Source organism: Pithys albifrons, chromosome 8 (assembly GCF_047495875.1).
Source record: "Pithys albifrons albifrons isolate INPA30051 chromosome 8, PitAlb_v1, whole genome shotgun sequence".
In the NCBI taxonomy this organism is placed as follows: Eukaryota; Metazoa; Chordata; class Aves; order Passeriformes; family Thamnophilidae; genus Pithys; species Pithys albifrons.
Genome location: NC_092465.1, coordinates 13,136,928 through 13,157,714, shown reverse-complemented (window position 1 = coordinate 13,157,714; position 20,787 = coordinate 13,136,928). Strand labels below are relative to the sequence as shown.

General features: G+C 41.1%; 2 protein-coding genes across 3 annotated transcripts in view; both read left to right on the top strand.

Moving 5' to 3' along the window:
• The first annotated feature begins 2,406 nt into the window (after positions 1 to 2,406).
• Positions 2,407 to 6,688, top strand: TMEM177 (transmembrane protein 177). 2 transcript variants are annotated; one of them, XM_071563011.1, is made up of 2 exons: positions 2,407 to 2,436; positions 5,568 to 6,688. In XM_071563011.1, the coding sequence occupies exon 2, from the start codon at positions 5,582 to 5,584 to the stop codon at positions 6,515 to 6,517; it is 936 nt and encodes a 311-aa protein (XP_071419112.1). In that variant the 5' UTR covers positions 2,407 to 2,436; positions 5,568 to 5,581; the 3' UTR covers positions 6,518 to 6,688. The 2 variants fall into 2 exon arrangements, with proteins under 2 accessions (XP_071419112.1, XP_071419113.1); XM_071563012.1 differs by lacking the exon at positions 2,407 to 2,436 and adding an exon at positions 2,488 to 2,741.
• The window catches only part of PTPN4 (protein tyrosine phosphatase non-receptor type 4), a 151,527-nt gene continuing 133,154 nt past the window's right edge, over positions 2,415 to 20,787 (top strand). The window contains exon 1 of the mRNA XM_071563010.1: positions 2,415 to 2,436. The gene's annotated coding sequence lies outside the window, so the exon portion shown is untranslated. The remainder of the gene's footprint in view (positions 2,437 to 20,787) is intronic.

Below are 20,787 nucleotides of genomic sequence, written 5' to 3'. Positions count from 1 at the left end.
TTACTTTGGAAATCACATAAGCAAAATAGGCTGTGAGACCACACAAATCATTAAGCAAATTCAATAACTTTGAGTTCCGTACTTAAATGTCAACCTTTTTCCTAATGTAGCAGAAAGACTTCATATACAGAGACTGTAAGCTGGAGAGGCAAGTGATGGTAGCCACTTGTATGTCTTATGGTAAAACATCACAGAGAACTCTTACCATATTCCAGAGTAACGTAGAGCATGTCCTATAGCACCACCTAGCAGGCTAATTTAAAAGTGGTCCATATCCCTGGATCTCTGCAACGATGTGCTTGTGCAACAGAAACAGGGGGCACTTCAGTCTTTCACCTTCCTTGTTGTAACAGCTGCTTCTTGAAACCAGAATCGTGCCAACATGGTAATTAGTAAAGTTGAGGTCTCTGTTGTTCACAGTCGTATTTGTTACAAAACTCTTAAAAGAAACCACAGTAAAAATGGAATGCTATGCCAGATTCCTGACTTCTTGTGTAAGAAACCATTGTTTTCTAGACCTCTCCAGCTCATACGGAAGGCAGAAGCCCCAACCAGAAAGGTTTCAAAAACCCACCCAATGCACCCTCCATATTCACCAGTAGGATAAGTAAGTCTTAGTGACTCTGAGGCTTTCAAAGCCCATCATCACACTGGGTGTTTCCCTTAGTGAGGTGTCTGGTCTCCAGTTGTCCACCATCATCTGCATGCACTTTTTCTTTGTACATCTCTATGAACTACTAATATCAAGGCCAATTTACAAATTTTAAGCTTTGGCAGACGATGCAGGTTCATGCTGAGGCTGCAGAACCATGGCTATAACAGCTCTCTGCTGATACAAAGCGGGAGGTGAAGCCCTTCTCTGGTGGCTTGTGGGTTTTTTTGGTTGGTTTGTTTATTTTTGGTTGCCTCTTACCTTGTTAAAGCCTTGGCACTTCTCAGACTTTTCAATGCTGCCATTTGGCTTAATAACCTGATGGAAAATAACCCTTTTTTGGCTATTACTGTGTTTTCTGCCGAGAGTGAGGTAGAAGGGATACAAAAGAGGGTCTGATGGATGACAGACCTGTGAAAAAGGAAGTGGCTCAGAGAGAGACGGAGGTAGAGAATGTGGGATCTTTCCTCTGACTTCTCCCTTTGGGTGGCAGCAAACTTCATCTGCCTTGTTATACTGCATAAAACCATAACCTAAGGGTAGAACTGTACCCTCCTCATGAAGGAGTGTGGTTTTTTTAGCAATTGGCAACTTGTTTATTGGAAGTTAAAACCAAGGTTGGCATTACCAACCTCTGTTCACAATAGAGAGAGATGCTGGCTACACCTAGCCAGCCCTGCTTAGCACCAGCATTCCTAAAATGCAGGATATCACCTAGTAGGAAAAAGGATAAATATTTTCATTAGGATACTTTCATGTAAGTCCTACTAAAAAAAATGGATTTGAATGAGAACTCTTAAGTATTTAGTTTACAATCTTAATCCTTTGATGTGAACTCGAATCTCAGGCTAAAATGCCTAGAAACTAAACCTTTACTGATTAGAAATGCTTCAATCAGCAGCTGCCACAAGAAGGACCTGCCAAATAAATCATAAGTAGAAAATAACCATGGCTTCCTTTTACTTCTGCTGCACTGCAAAGCATAATTTCCATTTGGATTGTGAAAAATGGTGACCTCATGACTGCCTGGTTTGAAGGGACATTTAAAAACCATCACCAAGCACCGGTGTGTACCTGTCCTATCCATGAGCTGAAACCAACCTTTTACCTTCCAGTCCCCAAACCCCAAAATAAAACAGTAAGCTGGTCAGAAGCTATTTTGCGGCTGCACAGCCCAGGGGCAAGGCTGGATTTGACAGAGCTGTGCCCTCGGAGGCAAAGCAACACCAGAGGATGCTGCTTCACCTTAGCAGCCCTTCCCAGGCTGGGGACAGAGCCACGTGGGATCATCGAGAAACTACACCGGCCACCTGCTTTGAGCAAACAGGGACTGCAAAGCAGGTAAAAATCCCTGTACGTGTTATTTGCCCCCATTAGGAACGACAGCGACAACAAATCCTATGTGACAGGTGCCAGCTATGCCACTTGCTGCCCTCCCGGCCAGCACTGCTGCCCTGCAGCGGGGAGGGCTCATCAGTAATGACTCTGGCACGGAGCACCCCGGGAGCTACGGGAGGGCACCGAGTCACCCCGGGAGAGCACAGAGTCACCCTGGGAGCTACGGGACGGCACAGTATCAGATCTGTGCCCCGAGCAGGGCCGCGGCTGCCCTGCAGTGTCTCCTCGCTTCGGGCCGGGGGCCGGCTCTGCCACCCACTGACCCCAGGCCACGCCTCGAACTCTGCCCTTGCAACAACCCCGAGGCCCCTTTGAGGAGAACCGCCCCTTCCCGGCCCTTTCCCGGCCCCTTCCGCCGGCGGCCCCGCCTTGAGCCGGGACTCTCGGTAGGTGCGGGTGCGGTACGGTCAGGGGCAGGGGAAGGGCGGGGGTTTATCCCTGGCGCTTGTACAGCCCATTCCAGCCGCCTCTCTCCATCCCGAGCCCTGGAGCCGGGTCCGGCCCGCGCCCCCTCTCTTGAGTGACAGTGTTTTAAGCTGGGCTTTCCCCTCGCGTAAAGTGTGATTATAAAACAATAAATGCGGCAACACGCACGTGTTTTGACAAAATATGCCTGGATATCGCCGAGTTAAGCTTTAGCTACTGCAATTCTCAGGGTTAGTGAGAATTAAGAGCTGGTACCACCGCAGAGGTAAATAACACTAAAGCATTTCGGGGGAGGCCGCCTTGGGAACGCGGTGGTGTTTTTGTGGGAAATGAACGATTAAATTCGCAGGATATGGACCATATAAATTGCCTTGTAGTTTCCAATTGCGCCCTCATACATAAATAGCACAATGTTTATGAATAAAAGTAAAGATGCCATATGCATTTATGTCTGCAGAGGAATTTCTGCAGGAGCTGAGCACCTGCACTGACCCTCGGGGGAGGTTGGAAAGCACAAATACTATAATGTATTGAGTGCAATTTTCCTTCTATTTTCCTGAGTATTGACTATTACGAGAAAACAAATACTCTGTGGCATTTCCTGCTTACTCTTGCATTAGGTGTGTGGCAGGAATGCTGGGCATAATCCAGTGAAGAACATAGCCTGGGCTGCAAGGGATCTATCCACAGAACTTCGAAACTATGCCTGCACAAAGCATAATTTAATTAAAAAATAAAAAGAAAATACATAGCAACTGTTAAAATTTCTATGAGTGATGCAGGAAAATAGTGTTATTGCACTGAGGTGTATCCTGCTGTTACGGCTGTTCAAGAGAAGTGTATTGATGAGCACAGGGCTCCCTGCCCTGCTTTCCTGTGGCTCACCCTGGGCTGCCTGCCTGGCCAGATGTGCTTCCCGGCATCCCATTGTCTGGGAGGAGTATTCAGTGACCTGTGTGCTTGGCAAGTACCATCTGAAGAAAGGAAAATGGAGTTTCCACGTGATCTGTCCTTCCCCACGTTGGTGTGGATGTAAGCTGAGGAGGGAATTTTCTCCTTATCTTAAAAAGCTGTTAGCCAGCTCAGGGCACTCTCTTAACAGCAGAAACTTGGAAAGTCCTTGCCCCAGTTTCACGTGAGGATCAAGTGATAGTCTCCCTACAATCAACCTCTTGGAATTGCTGCCCTCCCCCACTGTAAATGGCATGACCTTTTCAATCAGATCTGGACTACTAAGAGGTCACAGATTTCAAAGAGGTCATTTGGGTTCAGTATTATCATTTTCTGGTTTCTACCTTTATTATCAAGGAGACTTTCTCCTGAAATTGGGTTTCATCCAAGCTCTTGGCTCTTTAGCATGTTTTTCTTAAATAATATTGTCAAACAAATCACCCCCTCTGGTCTTTAAGAGAATATAAGAATACCACCAGTTATTACACTAAGAAATACATATGCTTACATGCATCATTGTTTTTATTAAGCACTCAGTTTGTGTTCAGTGCAGCATAAACATTAAACAAGATTATTCTTCCCTTGGTGAATTTACAGTCTGAAAGAGCTTCATTTGAAGGAGTAGTAATAACCTATCATTAAAACACCACCTTTACATAAATCCCTTTTTGTTTCCCTGTGGTTAATACCTGTTTGCTGTTGATCATGACTTGTGTATCTTGGCATGTCATGTAGTGCTGCTTTATGATGTTACAGACCCCAGTTGTCCACTCTGCCAGTCTGTGGGAAGTTCTTGTTCAGCATGAGAGGAAGAAGAGAGCAGATGTCTCTTTTTCAGCTGCTGCCCTACAAAGCCGAGCAGCATAACTGAAATCCACCTTTGATGATACTCCACACTAAGACTTTGGTTGTGGTATCAAAGCACAATTCCCTTCTGCCACCTCGGCTTCCTGTAAGGACAGCTGGAAATACTCATGTCTTTAACAGCTGCAGCAAAGTTCTATGAAACTCACGTGTTAAAGCCCTGAGAGAAGAGACCCTGCAAACGGAAACAGGGACGTCCAGTTTTCAGTGATTTCTGTTGGATTTAGGTGTCTAATTCACTTTTGTATCTTCATAGTACCGTCATTTTAGGGTGGAATTTTGTAGTCAATGGATTTTTTTTTAAAAAGAGATTGGAGCTTTCCTGGCCAGAGCACATCATATGGCTTGGACCATGAAAATAACAGATGCTCCCCAAGGGAAGCAGGACTCTTGAACTGAAGGAGTTGGCAGGTTTGAAAGTTTTTAAGTTTATTTGCTTATTTAAAGAGTCACAACATGTCTGCCCTGAAACAATTTCTGTTCCAATTTTTGCTCTGGATTGCACATATTATTTATCAAGAAATTATTTTAGAGGCAATTTTTTCAAGTAGCTACTGAAAGCATGCTGCTTTCTGAAAACAGCTTTTTGCTGAGTAAGCCAGAACCACTGCCTGAAAGTTGAAATCTGAAAAAAAATCTAGAAGAAACATATCCTGGTTTGGATTTGTTGGCAGGGTGTTTTTTGCTTGTTTGTTTGTTTTTTAATAGTGAGATTGACTACCCATTTGAACAAACTCCTAAAGGAAAATTCTGTCTCCTGAAACTTTTCAAATCAAAATGTGATCCTGTTTTGGAAGTTGTAGTCAAGCTCAATTTACTGAATTTAGTGTTCAGGTTAGTGATTAAAATATTGTTTCTGACCTCAGTATCTATAGACTGTATAGTGGAGGGGAAGAGTAGGATTGTGCTAGCAAGGACTAGACAAGTGTGTTGGGTAAATAGAGTGTGTATTGATTGCTGGGTGACGGAGTAGTGTGGTGGCTTTAGTATTTATTGCGGTAAATTGATTTACTGGAGGAGAGGGAGAAGTTAATTCTTCATATCAATCATCCTATATTCCAAGGCCCAAAAATTAATGTGTATCACTTTCTCTGTAAAGGTGTTTTGTGTTTTGCTAGTGTAAAGGAATGTTTCTTTGATTGTTGTGCTCTGCTTCTTCTCACACTTTTTGTGTTTTTTTGTGTTTATTGTTTGGATTTGTTGGGGTTTTTTAATGCTAGATAGATGAGAAACCTATTTATGCACATTTTAATTCCTGATTTTGTGTTGTAAACAGGTTAGGATTTGACTATGGCAGTGCAGATCCTGCGGAGGACATCAGTGTGGTTAAAGAAGCACAAGATCACTGTGTTGTCCGTTTCTTGTGTGGGACTGTTTGGCACTAACCTTTCCTATCATGTGTTTCCTGAGCAAACGTTCAAACTGTTGCATGAGTGCTGGTCAAAGGGGCAGCCAGCTGAGCTTTCAGAGAAGCTCTGTGGTGTGTTTCAGGATGTCCTTCAAGATACTGATGTGAAGTCCACTGACTCCTACAGAGCCTTTGCAGCTTCTGGCTTCCACCCTGTGAGTGCTGGAATTCCTTGGCTGCCTGCAGGCTCTTTGGTGGGCATTCCACCTAACTTTGATAGCACAGCTGAGGATAAAAAAGGAATAGTCAACCATGTTGTTGTGATCAATGGCAAGGAAGTAGACTGGGAGAGCAATGAAGGTGTTGCTTTGAAGGAAGCTCTCACATTTTCACTCCAAGCTCAGAAGTTTGCCATTGCCAGAGAAGTTGTGTATTTGCAGAATGGCAGCCCTTTAGCAAGTGCAGTTGTGGCTCCAACTTGCTTAGCTGGTACCTTTCTCTGTGGGAGAGGTCTGAAGATCCTTCTGGGTTTATCTCATGGCCCTGCGATACTTCGGGGCCTCTGCAATGTCGTAACTGCAGCCAGTGGACTGCTCTTTTATTGTGTTGCCTCCGACGCTATGACCCATCACCTGGACTGCAAGGCTGACAGAAAGGCAGCCATGGTTTCCAAAGACTATGCCCAAGGTGGGGTTGAATTTTATGATAAAATCTTGTCCCGCAACAGGATTCTTCGTGGTCTGATGGGCAAACAAGGGATGAAAATGTATGCCCCAAGTGGTAACCTTTTCCCAAGGCACTGGTTCAGAATAAAGTATACCCCATACACTTACCGGAGAGATTTGATTGTTAATATTTTAAGAGAGCTCCAGGCATAGGATGGAAGTGCTTGAATTTTAAACTTGTGAATTATGTATTTTGGAACACTGCTGTGCTGCTTTTTTTTTTTGCCTTTTTTTTTTTTTTGTATCTTCATTAGAATTTCGGGATTTATTTTTGCATATAGTTCGGAAGGAGTTATTGCACATTCCCTGAATAAAGAATTCTCTCTTAAAATATTAAAGACTTGCTTCAAAAGTGCTCTGTTCTGTGTGCATCTCAAATCACAGGACTGCTGAGGAGGGGAACTCTCAGACACTGATCTGGAAATTCTGCTGTGCTGCTCTGCCTTCTTGCCAGTTCAGTCTGGAAAATGGAAAGGGACAAGTCCAATGGAGAGTATGTGGGAGCATAATCATCTAAACTGGGGTGTTTGTGTTTGCTGTTCCTCCTATGGAACAACACAAAGATGTTTAAAAACCTGGGCAGTCTATATTGTGCAGTTACAGTGTTTCTGTTCAGTTAAGTTCTTGTGCCATGTAAATTCTTACGCTGCAATCACCATTCTTCAGTAGGACTTAGTTATGCTGCGGTTCATACCACTACAGATAGATTATTACCAGCACCTGCATCATTTGCTTGAATCTAATTCTGCACTCTCCACTACATGATGACTGCAGTATATCTTGAATGTTTCCCAGGAGTGGTAGTATGTAACATGACTGTCATGGATTGGTTGTCTTCTCACAAGTGAGATGAGCATGTTCAGGAGAGGCTTTTCTGCTTGCTTTGGTATAGTTTTCATTTAATTTAGAAATATATGTAGATGTATGTCACCTCCTATGTGGTATAAGACATAAGTCCGGCATTTGGTGCAGAAACTGGTGAGGTCAGTGATGAAGGGTTGCCAAAGGAAATCACTTTCCTGTTTCAAACTGGCTTAAGAAGGTTTTGTCTGGCAGAAGCAAGCTTTGCCCAGGATTACTAGTCTAGAAAGGTCTTTAGTGCCTGGGCAGTAAAGTTCCATTATAGCCTCATCTTGAAGCTTTTATGCGATTTTCAAGATTATAGTTCTCAAACTTGTGGTTCCCTCTTTTTTATGTTTCTATTGCAGCTGTTCCAGTAGCCCTCCCTGGTGACATCAGAGCAGTTCTCATCTCTGTTGCCATTCTTACAAGAAACTTCTATTATTTTGTGTCTTCTCAGTCACAGATGTGCTGAGTGTCCTCTCTGCCCTGGTTTTGTCCTTTCTTCATCTGCTACAGTAAGAACTGACATGCCTGTGTTTGCTCAAAGCATTACTGAGCTCCGTTTTTCTTTTGAATCACAGTGACATAAAGTTGATATTCTGGCTGCTGAAGCACTAGTGCTGCTTTACATTGCTGAAGCCATATGTATAAGATGTTTGAGTTTCCGCTGAAGTAATCTGTGTCATGTTTCTGGACCATCACCTATCACTTCTACTTGTCTTTGAAGCATCAAGTCATGAGATGCCTCTTAGATGCTTTTCTGGCTGTAGAGCATAAGGTTATTGTTCTTGTGACAAAATTTCCTGGTCTGTGGAATAAAAAGAGACTTTACCTTTAGGCATGGGTCTTTAAAAGCTTTGGGCTAAATTTTAAGACTTCTCTTCTAGGTAAATCCAATTAGAGGTCATAGAAGTTTATTGGTAGAGTGACATTTTGACTCAAGACTGGAATATAACACCTGGTTTATAAAGACTGTGAGTTCAATTCATGCTTGTGTTACTCCTTCAGACAAGTCTGAACGCCATGAAATGTTCCCAGAGAGAACTTTCCCCACTTGGTTTCTTTAGTTTAAGGAGCTGCTGCTACTACATAGTGTAGAGAGGAAACAGAGGCCACCTTTGAGATTTACAATGCAGTGTAAACAAAGGAATCTAGTGTCTTAGTGCTCCTTACTGGTGCTTTTCATCAAGATGCCTGCAGCTACTGATGTTATTTAATGTTCTCAGGTTGTAAAGCCCCAGTGATGCTAATGGGCTTTGCACTTGTGCACTTCGCCTGAGTCTTACAGCCGGATTCTCCAAGCTCCACATATCTATAAATGCTGTGTTCCATTTACCCTTCTTTGAACTTGCTGTGGCATGTTGGTGTCAGTAAGGAAGGGGCTGGATACTATTAAGACATATGCCCTTTCTTTCCAAAGAGATATTCTTGCCAAGTGCTTACATACCTCCGTCTCGGTATAGTCGGTATAGTCAAACTCCCTTTCTGTTGCCATCTGTGTAATCTGGAAGCATAGCATCATACTATCAATATAAGGGAAATGGGAGTTGAAATCACAACTGCTAAGTAAGATTTCCCTGAACTTTGGAAAGGTGCCAGTTATCCTGGAAAAGATTTTTATTCTGTGTGTTTGTTGCCAGGTAATTATTGCTTGCAAGGCACCTGCTGTTCAGCAAGTTAAAAAAGCACAACTGAAATACATGGCCATGACAATACTTGTGCAAAGTCTTTTATATTGCAAATATTTTTTGTAGGTAGAACTATCAAGAAAATTGAATACGAGTTCCATATACTGGTGATAGAAATGGTCTGGGTTTGAGAGTACCCTAGAAGCAAGCACCCCAGAATTAATGGTGGAAATGTTCTATGCTAAGAATGGTCTGACATGCAAAAGCAAGTTCATTCAGTGCCTCAAAAGAGTCCAAGTGAATCAGTTTGTAAATAGTGTCAGTGGACAGCCTTATAGTCTCTCCCAGCTCTGAAACTGAAACTCTGAGGAATTTGGAAAACTTGCTTTAGTAGGAACTAGCTTGTCTTGTGCTGCTCAGATGCAGCAGAATTCATACAAATTTTTGTGTAGAAAAGCAACAGAAGATGTTGAGCAAAGGGAATTGCTAGGAAATGTGGATATAAGAAGTCTAAACCAAGAAACTGCAAAAGCACAGGTGTGAATGAAATAATGACTTCTCATAAAAATGGATCTTGTCTACAAAAGTGAAGCTCACTATCTGGTAAAGTGATTAAAGGATGAAGAAGTATGAGTAGCAAATGACCAAAATGAGTTATTAGTTTAAATGTTACAAAATGTAGCTTAAAGAGAGATTTGCTTGACTGGTTTATTTATGTTATTATCCTGAATGTTCTAGATAACTGAAAAGAGAACTTTTTATATAAATACAATGCTTGCTGCTACATAAAGCCCTGGTGGGTAATGCTGCAAGAGGTGAGGGTCACTGAGGTGCTTTCCTCAGAATTCCCACTGGAGTGACAGAAATGCACTCCAAGGTCTGGCTCACATGTTTCTTTCTCTATCCTAAAAATTGTGGTTTCTAGTCATGGAGATACCTTCAGCTTGTTTGATGGTGACAACCATAATATTGTCACAAAAGAGCAAGACTGAGAGCTAGACAGTTTTCTTGAAGACAAACAAGCTGTGGGAGTCGTCTGCTTTACAGCAATTTCTGAATCAGCTGCTATGGGTATCTGGCTTCTGTAGCATTTTACAGGAAGCAGGAGCTTCAGGGGTGGCTTCCAAGAGGGAAATCTCCACCTAGGTGGCATGTAAGTAAAGAACATCCCCCATGGTATTGCCCAGAGGGGTTCAGTTGAAGTGCAGTGCTACTTTAAAAAACAGCCCTTTCTATTACAGTAGAGCACTGCTATGTCCCATTTTCACATTAAAGTGGTTTCTGGAACTTGACAGGTAAGATGATGAGAGAGCTGACTGTGGAGCTGTGGGGCCCTCTTGCCCTGTAGGGTAAGGGGGTGGTGTTGGGAGAGGTGATGCTGAGAAATGAACCTCCTGATGTCAATTTGCCCTTGACCACAGCAGTTGTGAAACAACCACAGTGACAGTGTGGCTTGGGTGGAAGCAAATTAAAATGTATGAATCAAGTCATCATGACTTAATCACAGGCAGCTTTCACTAAAGGAATAAATTCAGACAATCCACCATGGAGTGAGTACTGCTATATGCAGCTGTTATGGGCATCATTCAGACAACTGTAGGCACCTCCATTATGTGGAAATGCAATTCCTAGGAAGCCACAGACACTGACACAAGTACATGAGCCATATCCTGCAACTGTTACCCACTCATGTTCAGTAAAAGCTTCATGTAACAAGTGTGATTACATTAATATAAAAATTACTGAGTTGCAGACAACCTGCTATCCATACATCCAGTTCCTCTTTGATGTAATTCACCTCAGCTGAAAGTATTATGTTAGTGAAAGGCAGAATGCACTACTAAGCAGAGGAGTGCCAATGCAAGAAGACATAATTAAGATATCAGAATAAGGAGAACACCTTCAGGAAGATAAAAATTTGGTTGCTATCAAAACCAGACTTAAGAACAGAAAAACAATGTAATTATTCTGTAGGAATTGGTATGTTATTAAATTTGAAGTAGCTGAAAAATGGCTTAGGGATGTTTTGCTGGGCGTTTTTTCACTGAGAATATATTGGTTTATTAAACTGAAGTGAGTATATTTGAGCTGCTCAAACTGCCAAATCCATAAAGTGGAGAAAATTACTAAAATTTGGCTAGAAACCAGTCTGTCTTTCCCATCTGGAAAAGTACAAGCCAAGCTCTTAAACTTCATAGCCAGAAATTATCACTGAAATGTCTCTGCAGTTAGGAGGTTTCATTCTCCTCAGTCAGACCAAGTTTACCAAAATCTATACTGGTCTTCAATCTTGAGAGAAAGAGTGCTCTTTAAAACTCAGTTTGTGTCCAGAGATGCTCTGTAGAAAACACAGCTAGTCCAGGTGTGTGGGGTTTTGCCCCCACACAAGTTTTTCTGTACTTACTGCAGGAAGCATTTGTGGTGCTCTGTGCTTGTGCTGTACTTACTGTAATGTGACCTCTTCTTAATAGTGTAACAACAAGTTCCTTATATATGGCAGTGATTAAGTATATCTGGCCTAAGTTTTAAAAAAATAGTTGTCCCCCAAATTCTGCTTCCTAGAGAACTTTATTTTAATTATTTTTTTCCCATGGCTGAATTTCCATCATCTGTCCAGTTCTGATCTGGTTGCTCAGGATCAGCAGCTACTTCGGTCTGCAGGAGCATTGCTGTGTTAATGTAGTCCAGGTGTGAACAGCTTCTTTCAATATAAATGAGTAACAGGTGAAGCAGTGTCCTCCTTCGTGTGTGGCAAAGCTACTTCTGCTGTAGATGTCTTGCAAAACAACAGATCTCCTGATGACTAATAGTATTTAGAAAACAAGATGATGTATACCCAATCTCAGTTTCACAATTCCAGCAGTTCTTGCAGAGGGAATGTGAAGAAAAGACATGCGGTATCCAAACAACTTTTATCCAGTAGCAGTTTAGTGGTTTACTGCAGACCTGCTGACCTCTAGTAGCTTTGTTTCTATCATTTGCCGAAAATTTCCTGGTGGGAATGTTGTTGTTTCTTCATTCTCTGTTCATTTTCATTTCCCTTTCCTCTGCTACTCTAATTGTCTCTTTTGCCTGCTGAATCATCTTGCAAACTCTTTCAGCTGGTTCAAATGAGATTTGTGAACTTTAAGCACTCACTTGCTGCTTGCACTTTCATTTGCACTGGCTATTTGCTCCTACAGTACTTCACAAAAGACCACACACAGTAGCTTGAACTTCCCCTTTGTTTTCACTGCATTTAGTCTACGTGTCTTTTGCAGTGAAAAATGCTTTTGACTAAATGAAAAAGAGGCATTGTGGTTAAAAACCTTCTTGTTTTGCTACAACAAAAGAATGTTATGTTGCTTTTGATTTTTCCAATTAGCATTACCTTTCCAAAGATGCAGTTCTTATTTGCTGTCATGGCACACAGTTCACTTTGGATATAACTTTTAAAATGCTGCTATTACCTTTAAGCCCTTAGAAACTTTGTTTTCTGTTCCTGAAAAGTGCAGGGAACTTTGTATACTTGGCTAGCTGGCGTATTGACAGTTGAGAAGTGATAACTAATGTAGTGCTCTCAGCTGCTTGTATTGATGTTGACTTAGCTCAGGCACATCCATCTGCTGACTTCAAGAACTGTGGCTTCTTAAGCTGCTTATAATGCAGTTCCACTCAGGAGTTTATAGATGGGTTTTAATCACTTGCCACTGAGGACAAGCAGAAGGGTGTATTGGAAAGATGAAAAGAACACTTACTTACTTTTGACAAAATATTTTGAATTACTCTTACAAGAAGTAAGGGTTTGGAATGATGAAGTAAAGTGTAGGCAAAACCAAGGAAAATGATCCCAAATTTTCTAAGTCTTGATGTTGTTACAGAGGTGTATACTGCACAAGAATTGAAATAGACTTTTGTAGGGATGTGCCTCTGATTTCTGGGTTATCTGTTTGCTAGTGCTGAGCTTTGCACTCCTGTCAGTATGCACAGACACTCACCTGCTCTCAGTGGCATATTCGTGGCCATGTCTACCACAGCAAAACTCCATCTGCTCAAGTAGCCACCTTTTTCATCACTTCCCAGTTCCATGTTCCAGATACTCCAGGTCGCACACACACACACCCCAGAAAAAAGCTTCTGCTTCAGTCCCCTTGCCCAGCCCAATTCCCCTTCAGAGTTCCTTTGCCCTGGGGGCAGCTACTGCAGTGCCACCACAGGTGGCAGGAGGGCAGCCCCTCATTTAAGGGAGCTGAGAACCTGGGCTGAGTCACACGTGTCTGTTCGATACTATGCTGGCTCTACCATTTATGCTGATGCAAAAAGACCAGGATACTACTTATTTCCAGTGAGGAAAAAAAATGAAATTTTGCAGAGTTCTGTTACAACAATATCAGTTAAGCCTGAAGCCATAATTTGTGATATAAAAATTAGAAGTGGAATTTTCAGAAGTGAAAATGGGTAAATTATTAAGAGTACTACTCTATTAAGAGTACTGTTAAGAATACAACTACTATTAAGAGATTTAATGTATGTGGAAGACAAATCTATAACCTATGTTACTATTTTAAAGCTATATTGATTCTTAAGTGAATTACTGTACAATGAAACACTGGATCTATTTCTCAAGGGAGATTGTGAAAACTAAAATCAAGCCATGCTGTAAATAATGCTGCTGGTTTTGAAAAAAACTTTTTTTTCTTTTTTTTTTTCTCCTTATTTTCTAACTAGACTGGAGGCATCTATATAAATATTTCAGAAAACAGAGCAGAAGAAGAATTACTCTGAAGAAAGTTTTTCTTGTAAGATCTTTTCTCATATGGGATGAGTTTCACTGCTTCAGTGACTGTGTTTCAAAATGTTTCACTGCCTCAGTGACTGTGTTTAAAAGCATGTTATATAATTCTCTGTAGATACCCACAGACAGATGTATTTATGGTTTTTGGAAACTTCATGTAATTTAGGCATAAAACTTGAAGTGTGTTTTATAGTTCCTCATTAATAATAGTTGAGAATTATGCTCATCTAAGGCAGCACACATAAATTCTTAATGTTCAGACATTCATTATATGCCTGTGATGGTTAGAAGTTGCCACAGGAAAATAAAAAGCCAGTGATCCCAAAGGTTATATTATTATATATTCTCTTAAGCAATTTGGAAAATTGTGTTCATCCCCTAACAGTTATTTCCCTTTAGCTTCTGCATTCTTCCACTTAATCTAAAGAAATTATAGTGAATATTGAAAAAGTCAAATCAAGAACAAGACAAACTTTTTATTGATGAAGTTTTCATTAAGTATGGCAGCATAAAAAGAAATCCCAAATCCATCATTTTATGTGGGTTATAAATCCAGGTAGTTTTTTGTAATCACGGTTTAAAGATCTTACTAGGGTTTGCTTGTGTCATATTTGAAGACAGCTATGGCATAGCTGCAGGTGGCTACATGGAAGTTGCTTGTGTGTATGTTGACTATCTCTATGAAGCAGGTGAAAAGGCAAAAGTTTTTCCAGCTTTCCTGGCTAAAACATAATTTGTGTTCAAATTAAAGTCATGCTTTAGCAATTGCAAATTGAACTATAAAAACATTTCTTTCAGGGTTTTTTCCTAGCTTTCCAGCAGCAGAACTGGATATGCAGAGCCATGAAAATGCAAAAGTTTCAGTCTGAGAACAGGTTAAGAGTAATTGGGATTCTCCATCTATTAGGGATTTCTTTCAGTTAGTATTAAAGTCTGTGCTGAAACCCTCACAATAGGTGGATCAAAAAAGGTCCATTTTCTGCTAGAGTCATGTGGTGACCAGATTATTGTCTGCCTATGCAGTGAGCAGAAAGAAACAAACCAAATGTGCCATATTCCGAACAAGCAGTTCAGCTGGTACACACAATTACAGTTCCCTTGATCCATGTAACAAAATTCCTTGGATTGGAGAGGTGTTATGTGGAAATACCAAAGGTGAGTTTTCCTGTAGTAGAGATAGCCCAAATTATGCCAGGGCTGTCTCTGAAGTTTCTTTTATTCTGAGACTGGAAACAGATTTGATACCGCTTTGAACTCTGCAAAATACTGTGTGTGCATATTTTGGGATCAGACATGTCCAATTTTTTCTCCTTTTACTGAACATTTTCACCTTGGACTTTCAAATCTGATGTCTGGTGTGAAATAATTGTTTGTTAGCTGGCATTTGATGGGTGTTGGATGCATATTGGCTTCAGCTGAAACTGAGAGTATAAAAGCCTCTGGAAAAAACCCAGATCTACAGCACTCTATTTTTATTTCATGGTGTTGCTCTGGTTTTAATCTTACAGATTTTCTACTGAGTTTTGCTTTGAATGCTTTAAATAGAGGCAATATTGATGGTCAAGTCCAATAGAGGTGCTTGCTTAAAACCAGCAAGAGGCATGACTGATATTGTGAGACAAATTGGTAGTTACAAAACACACATCACCCCAGCCCCTCACCTCTGGTTACTTAGCAGGCAGAATTCAACAAGGGTCTGGCAGTGATCCAGTCGTGTTGCTCAATGCCCCAGTGATGAGTCCTGCACAGCCATGTGGTCACCACTGCTGGGTCTGTGGAGGTGACTAGACTGTGATCTCTGAGCCACCCAAAACTGCACAGCTGGGATCAAACCTTTTGCCGCTGGGATCTGGGATGTCCTTTTAACACGTGGCTGGAGGAGGAGACACTGTTCCCACTGTGTTGTGTAACAGAGATACAGACCTGTGCTAAATCGTCTCTTCAGGCTTATGATTTGTAGATTTAAACTATAATCTCCTGGAGATTATATGAAGGAGGGTGTTGCAGGCACGAATGGATGAAGGGGATCCCTGCGCTTGTTAAACTGTGTCATGGTGCAGGAGGAAATGTTGGAACTGGGACTCGGGGGGAGGAAGAAGGAAAGGGAGTATTCTGGTAGGTTAAACAGGATGGAGACTTCGCTGCTTGTACCATGCAATGCAAGGAACATTTGCATCATATACTCATTGTAGCTGATGTGGAAAGTGTTTAATTGCCTGGGAAATAAAACTGAAACAAAGTAATCCCACAAGGTGAATGATCTTGCCACAAAGCACTGATTGGGTTGTCCTTGGACAGATTATTTTCAGCAGTATGGAACAGTGTCCCCTCTGCTTATTTCTCATTTCACCTTCCTAGAAAAAGAAAAAACAAAAAACAAAAACAATTTCATTGCTACTAAAATGAATTAAGGAGAGCAAAAAGACTGTTATTTTTTTATGATGATAAAAAAATTCTATAGACTGTGACACAAAAGTATTATCAGCTTGTGTCTTTTACAATTTTCCATCTTTACAACAGTATTTGTTAGCACTTTGTAATTTCCTTTAAGTTAGTCTCTATCCAGGCTATCAAAGAGCATGCAGGATAAATTTATAATTGCACAAATAGGTTCCGTGAAAAGAAACATGTAAAACACAGATCATGTTCTAGCTGTCTTATTTGCTGTCATTTAATGTGTGCATCCATCACTCCATCATAAACTCATCATGTGTTTCATAACTCAGCTATTAAAAGTTCTCCCTCCTGCAGCTGGTAGATGGGTTCACAGGCTGCCAGCTATGAAACAGTGATTCCCTAATTTAAAAATTAGTCTGCTCTGTTCAATGGCCCTAGAAATAGTTTAAGTAAATTCAAAAATTCAGAAGTTTCTCCGTGCCCCTTTTCTCATAATAATAAATAACACTGTGGAGCAAAGAGCCGTGATCTGCCAGGCAGAGAACATCCAAGGTAAGTTTCTGTGTGTCAGATGTGAACTTTATGTATCTCTTGGCAGGCAGTCACTCACACGAGCACTGGCAGCAAATCACTGAGCATATGTGCTTGAGTAACTCCTGCCCAGTTGGGATAACGCTTGACATTCTCTCTGAAAGATAACTTTTTTTTTTCAGGAATTCAGCAAAACACAAAGACTTTGAGGACATGAATGCTTTTCCTGGAATTAACAGGCTGGGTTGAGTTGCAGGCTGAGATTCTTTGGTTCAGCTAATGTTACATCTGCCATGCATAATACTGGATTTTTAAGTGTCAAAGCCAGGTTGTTAGGAAAACTAGTGTCTAGCTGGAGGGCTTGATTAATGAGAGTCAAACCAAGGAGAAGGCAGACTGGTCCAGTGTTGCTGTCATCTATTAATAAGACTGGAATGAAATCTCCACACTGAAGCCACTATGAATTATTTAGTTACCCACAGATGGACAGATGCCATTTGAGTCAATAGGGTTTCAGCAGAACCTGCCATCAGAGATCTGGCTCTCCCTAAAGCCTGGTGTAAGGTATAGACAGCAGATGTCTTGCCAACTGAGCCACTTTCTTTTGCCTAGTGAGCTTTGGCCCTTTAGCCGCATCCTGGTCCCTCAAAAAACCCTGAATGACCCTCCCCTAAGAAGCACAGGTTTTATTTGTGCCGAGTTTGCCACTCAACAGTGTCAGACAGCTGACTGTAGTTCCAAGGTTTCTACCGTGTTCTGTCCCCAGCTGAGGGGAAAAGCCCATTAAAGGTGCTCTTAATTTGCGCTGAGCAGCATCCAATCCTAGAGACTCCTCCTTGAGCTAAGTATAGCCCTCCACAGCATCCCCTCCATCCTACACAGTTCCCAGCAGGAGCTAAGAGAGACCAATGGACAAGGATCCAGCTGCAACAGCTCTACATTTTTGGAGGAATAGCACTGGTGTAGGAGGAGTGTATAATGGGGCAGGCTGAGATGAAAAATGTGGCTCAAATGAAGAATAAAATTTGTATTTGGTCAATAATGGAAAAAAATTATCAGCACAGCATCGCTATTGCTCTTGTGGCCAAGCAAATGGTACTGTAGGCTTGATGTGTATATTCATGCAGCTGAGTTTATGCCTACTCTGAATCATTTGGAAAAAGCCCAGGGTTTTAACCACTTGTCATAGAAATTACCCTTAACACAGGAGATCTCAGTGCTTTATGCTTTTGGTGAGAAGGTTATAAGAAAGAGGAGAGATTATTTGAGCAACCTGACAACTTGACCAATATGGTCATGCTTAGGTTGACCCAATGTCTTCACCCAGACTGTGGGTTGGCGCATTTGCATCCTCTGGAGAGCAGAGCCTGCTGAGCTCTGTGTGGGCTGGCAGAAAACCCCCATCCCTACAGCTGAGGAAGGGCAGAGGCAGAACACATGTAGAGCGTAGGATCAGAGGAGAATATGCAGCTGCATGATGAGACTTTGAAACTGATATGGAAAGCCATTGTTTTGACATTTTGTCCTCAGTTAAAATCACTAGAATTTGGACTTTAAAACCACCGCCTCTTTGGTTTGTGCAGTTGGTTTGATTTGGGCTGGATTTTTGGTGGGGTTCAGAAGAAAAACTGCATGTTTGCAGTGATCATCTACAACATCCAGTTGAGGATTATCAATATATTGTGGCACTCCTGAACCAGCAAGACCCAACCTCTGATGCAAGTAACTTTACAATATAAAATTCAATCAATCTAGCTAAAGAATCTTCTTCACCTCAACTATTAATTATTCCCCTTCTACTCTCTATGTATAGAGACAGAAGAAATGTCATGATTATAATTTCTATGGATGCAGCCCAGGGAATTTGGTGAGCAGAAAATGCCACAGACTTTTCAGCATCTAAGAGGAGCTGTCTGTTAGCTTTTCACATTGCTGTTGAATGACTGTAGAGGTCCCAGGAGGAGGCTTGAACCATCAGAGAAACATATAGGGCATAATCTGAAAAGTTTGACAACTACCATTGAAACAGATTTGTTATGTCATTGCTGAAGGTATTGTCTGCAGGAGTGAAAGGTGCTGGGAGCTTCTCTGCTCTTTCAGCATCACTTTGGGTGATTCTCATCTGGATGCTACTATTTTAATCTCAATAGGCATAGTCTCTCCTGGTATTCTCAGCTGGAGATGTTATTTGTCTTCCTGGGCTCAAATGTTGTGTGTGGAGTGTCCATGAAAAATCACCTGGTGTTGCCATAGAAGTGTATGTTTTAATGATAACAAAGTGATTTCTGTCCTTTATAGAGCATAGGCCCCTGTCATTGTCAAGGACAGAATAATGGGAGGTTGTCAAATGAGCGAAGCAATGCTGACTGGTTTTGTTGGGTGTAATTTTCACCGAAGTTACACAAGAGATGCTGCATATTTTACCAGACCTCCTTTTGAACCACATCTTTACTGGAGGTCTTTTATGAGAGGATCCTCAGGAACATATTTAGAATGAAATTCCTTCCCACCTTCACTTTCCTTGTTGTCTATTTTCTCTCCCAGCCCATCCCAGAGTTCAGAGGCTGAAGTTTTAATTCTGTTAGTATTTATTGACTTGAAGTTTTGCAAGATTTCATTTTCTTTCTTCTTTTGAGTGGAGTTGGAGTGGGAAGGGAAGCATACTGATGGGAGCAGTTACAATGACAGCTGCCCATGTATTTTGGGGATTGTCCATCAACAGAGATTACCCATTGTGGGACCTCTCAGTCCAAAAAGGATGATGAGAAACTGGGAGGGTCCAGCAGGATCCAGCAGTGACTCCTGTAAATGGATAGGAGGTAGCTAAGAGGTGAGACAGGAAGTATAAAAAGGGACAAGTAGTTCTGGTGCATTGTAAAATAGAGCAAATGCTTTTTTTTTTTCTGAAAATTTTCTTCTATGGACATAGATTTAACATCTTCTGTTTCTTATTGTTTCTCTAAGAACAGCATCTTCATATTGGGAAAATAAAATTTTCTTTTCACAGTTTCCCACAATCAATTAATTATTCAGTATTTGAGAACTGTTATTTCATAAGAAAAAGTGTTACGGCAGGACTGAAGTCACAAGTGGTGTCACAACTCATGTAAACTTAGGTATGAAAAGGAAGATTTAGTTGAAAAGAATGCAATATCCATTAATTTCTTTTACACATTAATTGTGTGTCTGTAGGACATAAATCACCTGTAACATTTATTTTCCAGTAAAATGATGAAATTCTAACAACACTTCCACATGTGTGTATGTTAAAAGAAAGTCACAATTTTTAATTATGGAATAGAAAGTCCATTCATCTAAATTGCAACAGCTCCTCTGAAATCAGCAGTTACATGAATTTATCCCACCATAAGTTCTGGACCAGTCTATTTTAAATAGAACCCCAAATGGTAGTCAGTTTGACTGTTCTGAACACTAAACCCATCTAGATAGAAAGTCTACTAGCTGACAAGGAAGAAGAAATTAATATTTTATACTTCTCTTCCTGTTCCTTGAATTTGGTCAGTTATTACATAAGGTGCCTGGCAGGTTTATATTCAATACAGGTTTATATTGGGTCATCCAGTATATGTCCTTTTGCCTTTTCACACCAGCACAGCAGGGCAGCAGTTGCCACATTCTGGCCATGGCTCCTACTTGGATTTTCAGAGTTCTGTACGTGCCAGCCTGGCATGGGCTGGGGAGAGTGGGAATCACCAGTATAGTCCCCTTAACCTCAGAGCATAATGGTTTTTTGTTCACCATCAGCCTAAAGATCCCATATTTGGTCTGTTTGGTGACTGGAATTAATAAAAATAAATGTTATAGAGAAAAGCATTTTGCCCAGTTAAATATTTAACACCAAACTAGTTACTGCCATCCAAATTTCCAAGTATTTTATGTAACTTCATTCCTGTGTGAGGATGAGGATCTCAACTACTTGGGGATGTTTACATCTCTGATGTCTGTTCAGCTTATTTAATCTTCTTTTTATTGCAGTGGACCATGAATATGAGATAGTTTCATAGACAGACAGAATTCACCTTCTTAATGTATTTTATTAAGTTACCTTAACAAGAAGTAGAATAGTTGCACTGGAAAAGGGTTGTTAGCTGGAAAGCTCAGAGACAGAAGGGTTTTGCTGCAGAACAGTAAGAGAGCTTGAGACTGTCTAAAACTATAATATTTTAATGTGCTAAATCTCTGTTCCCTAAATTCACAGTCTTTTTATATTATGGTAAGCTTGTCACAAC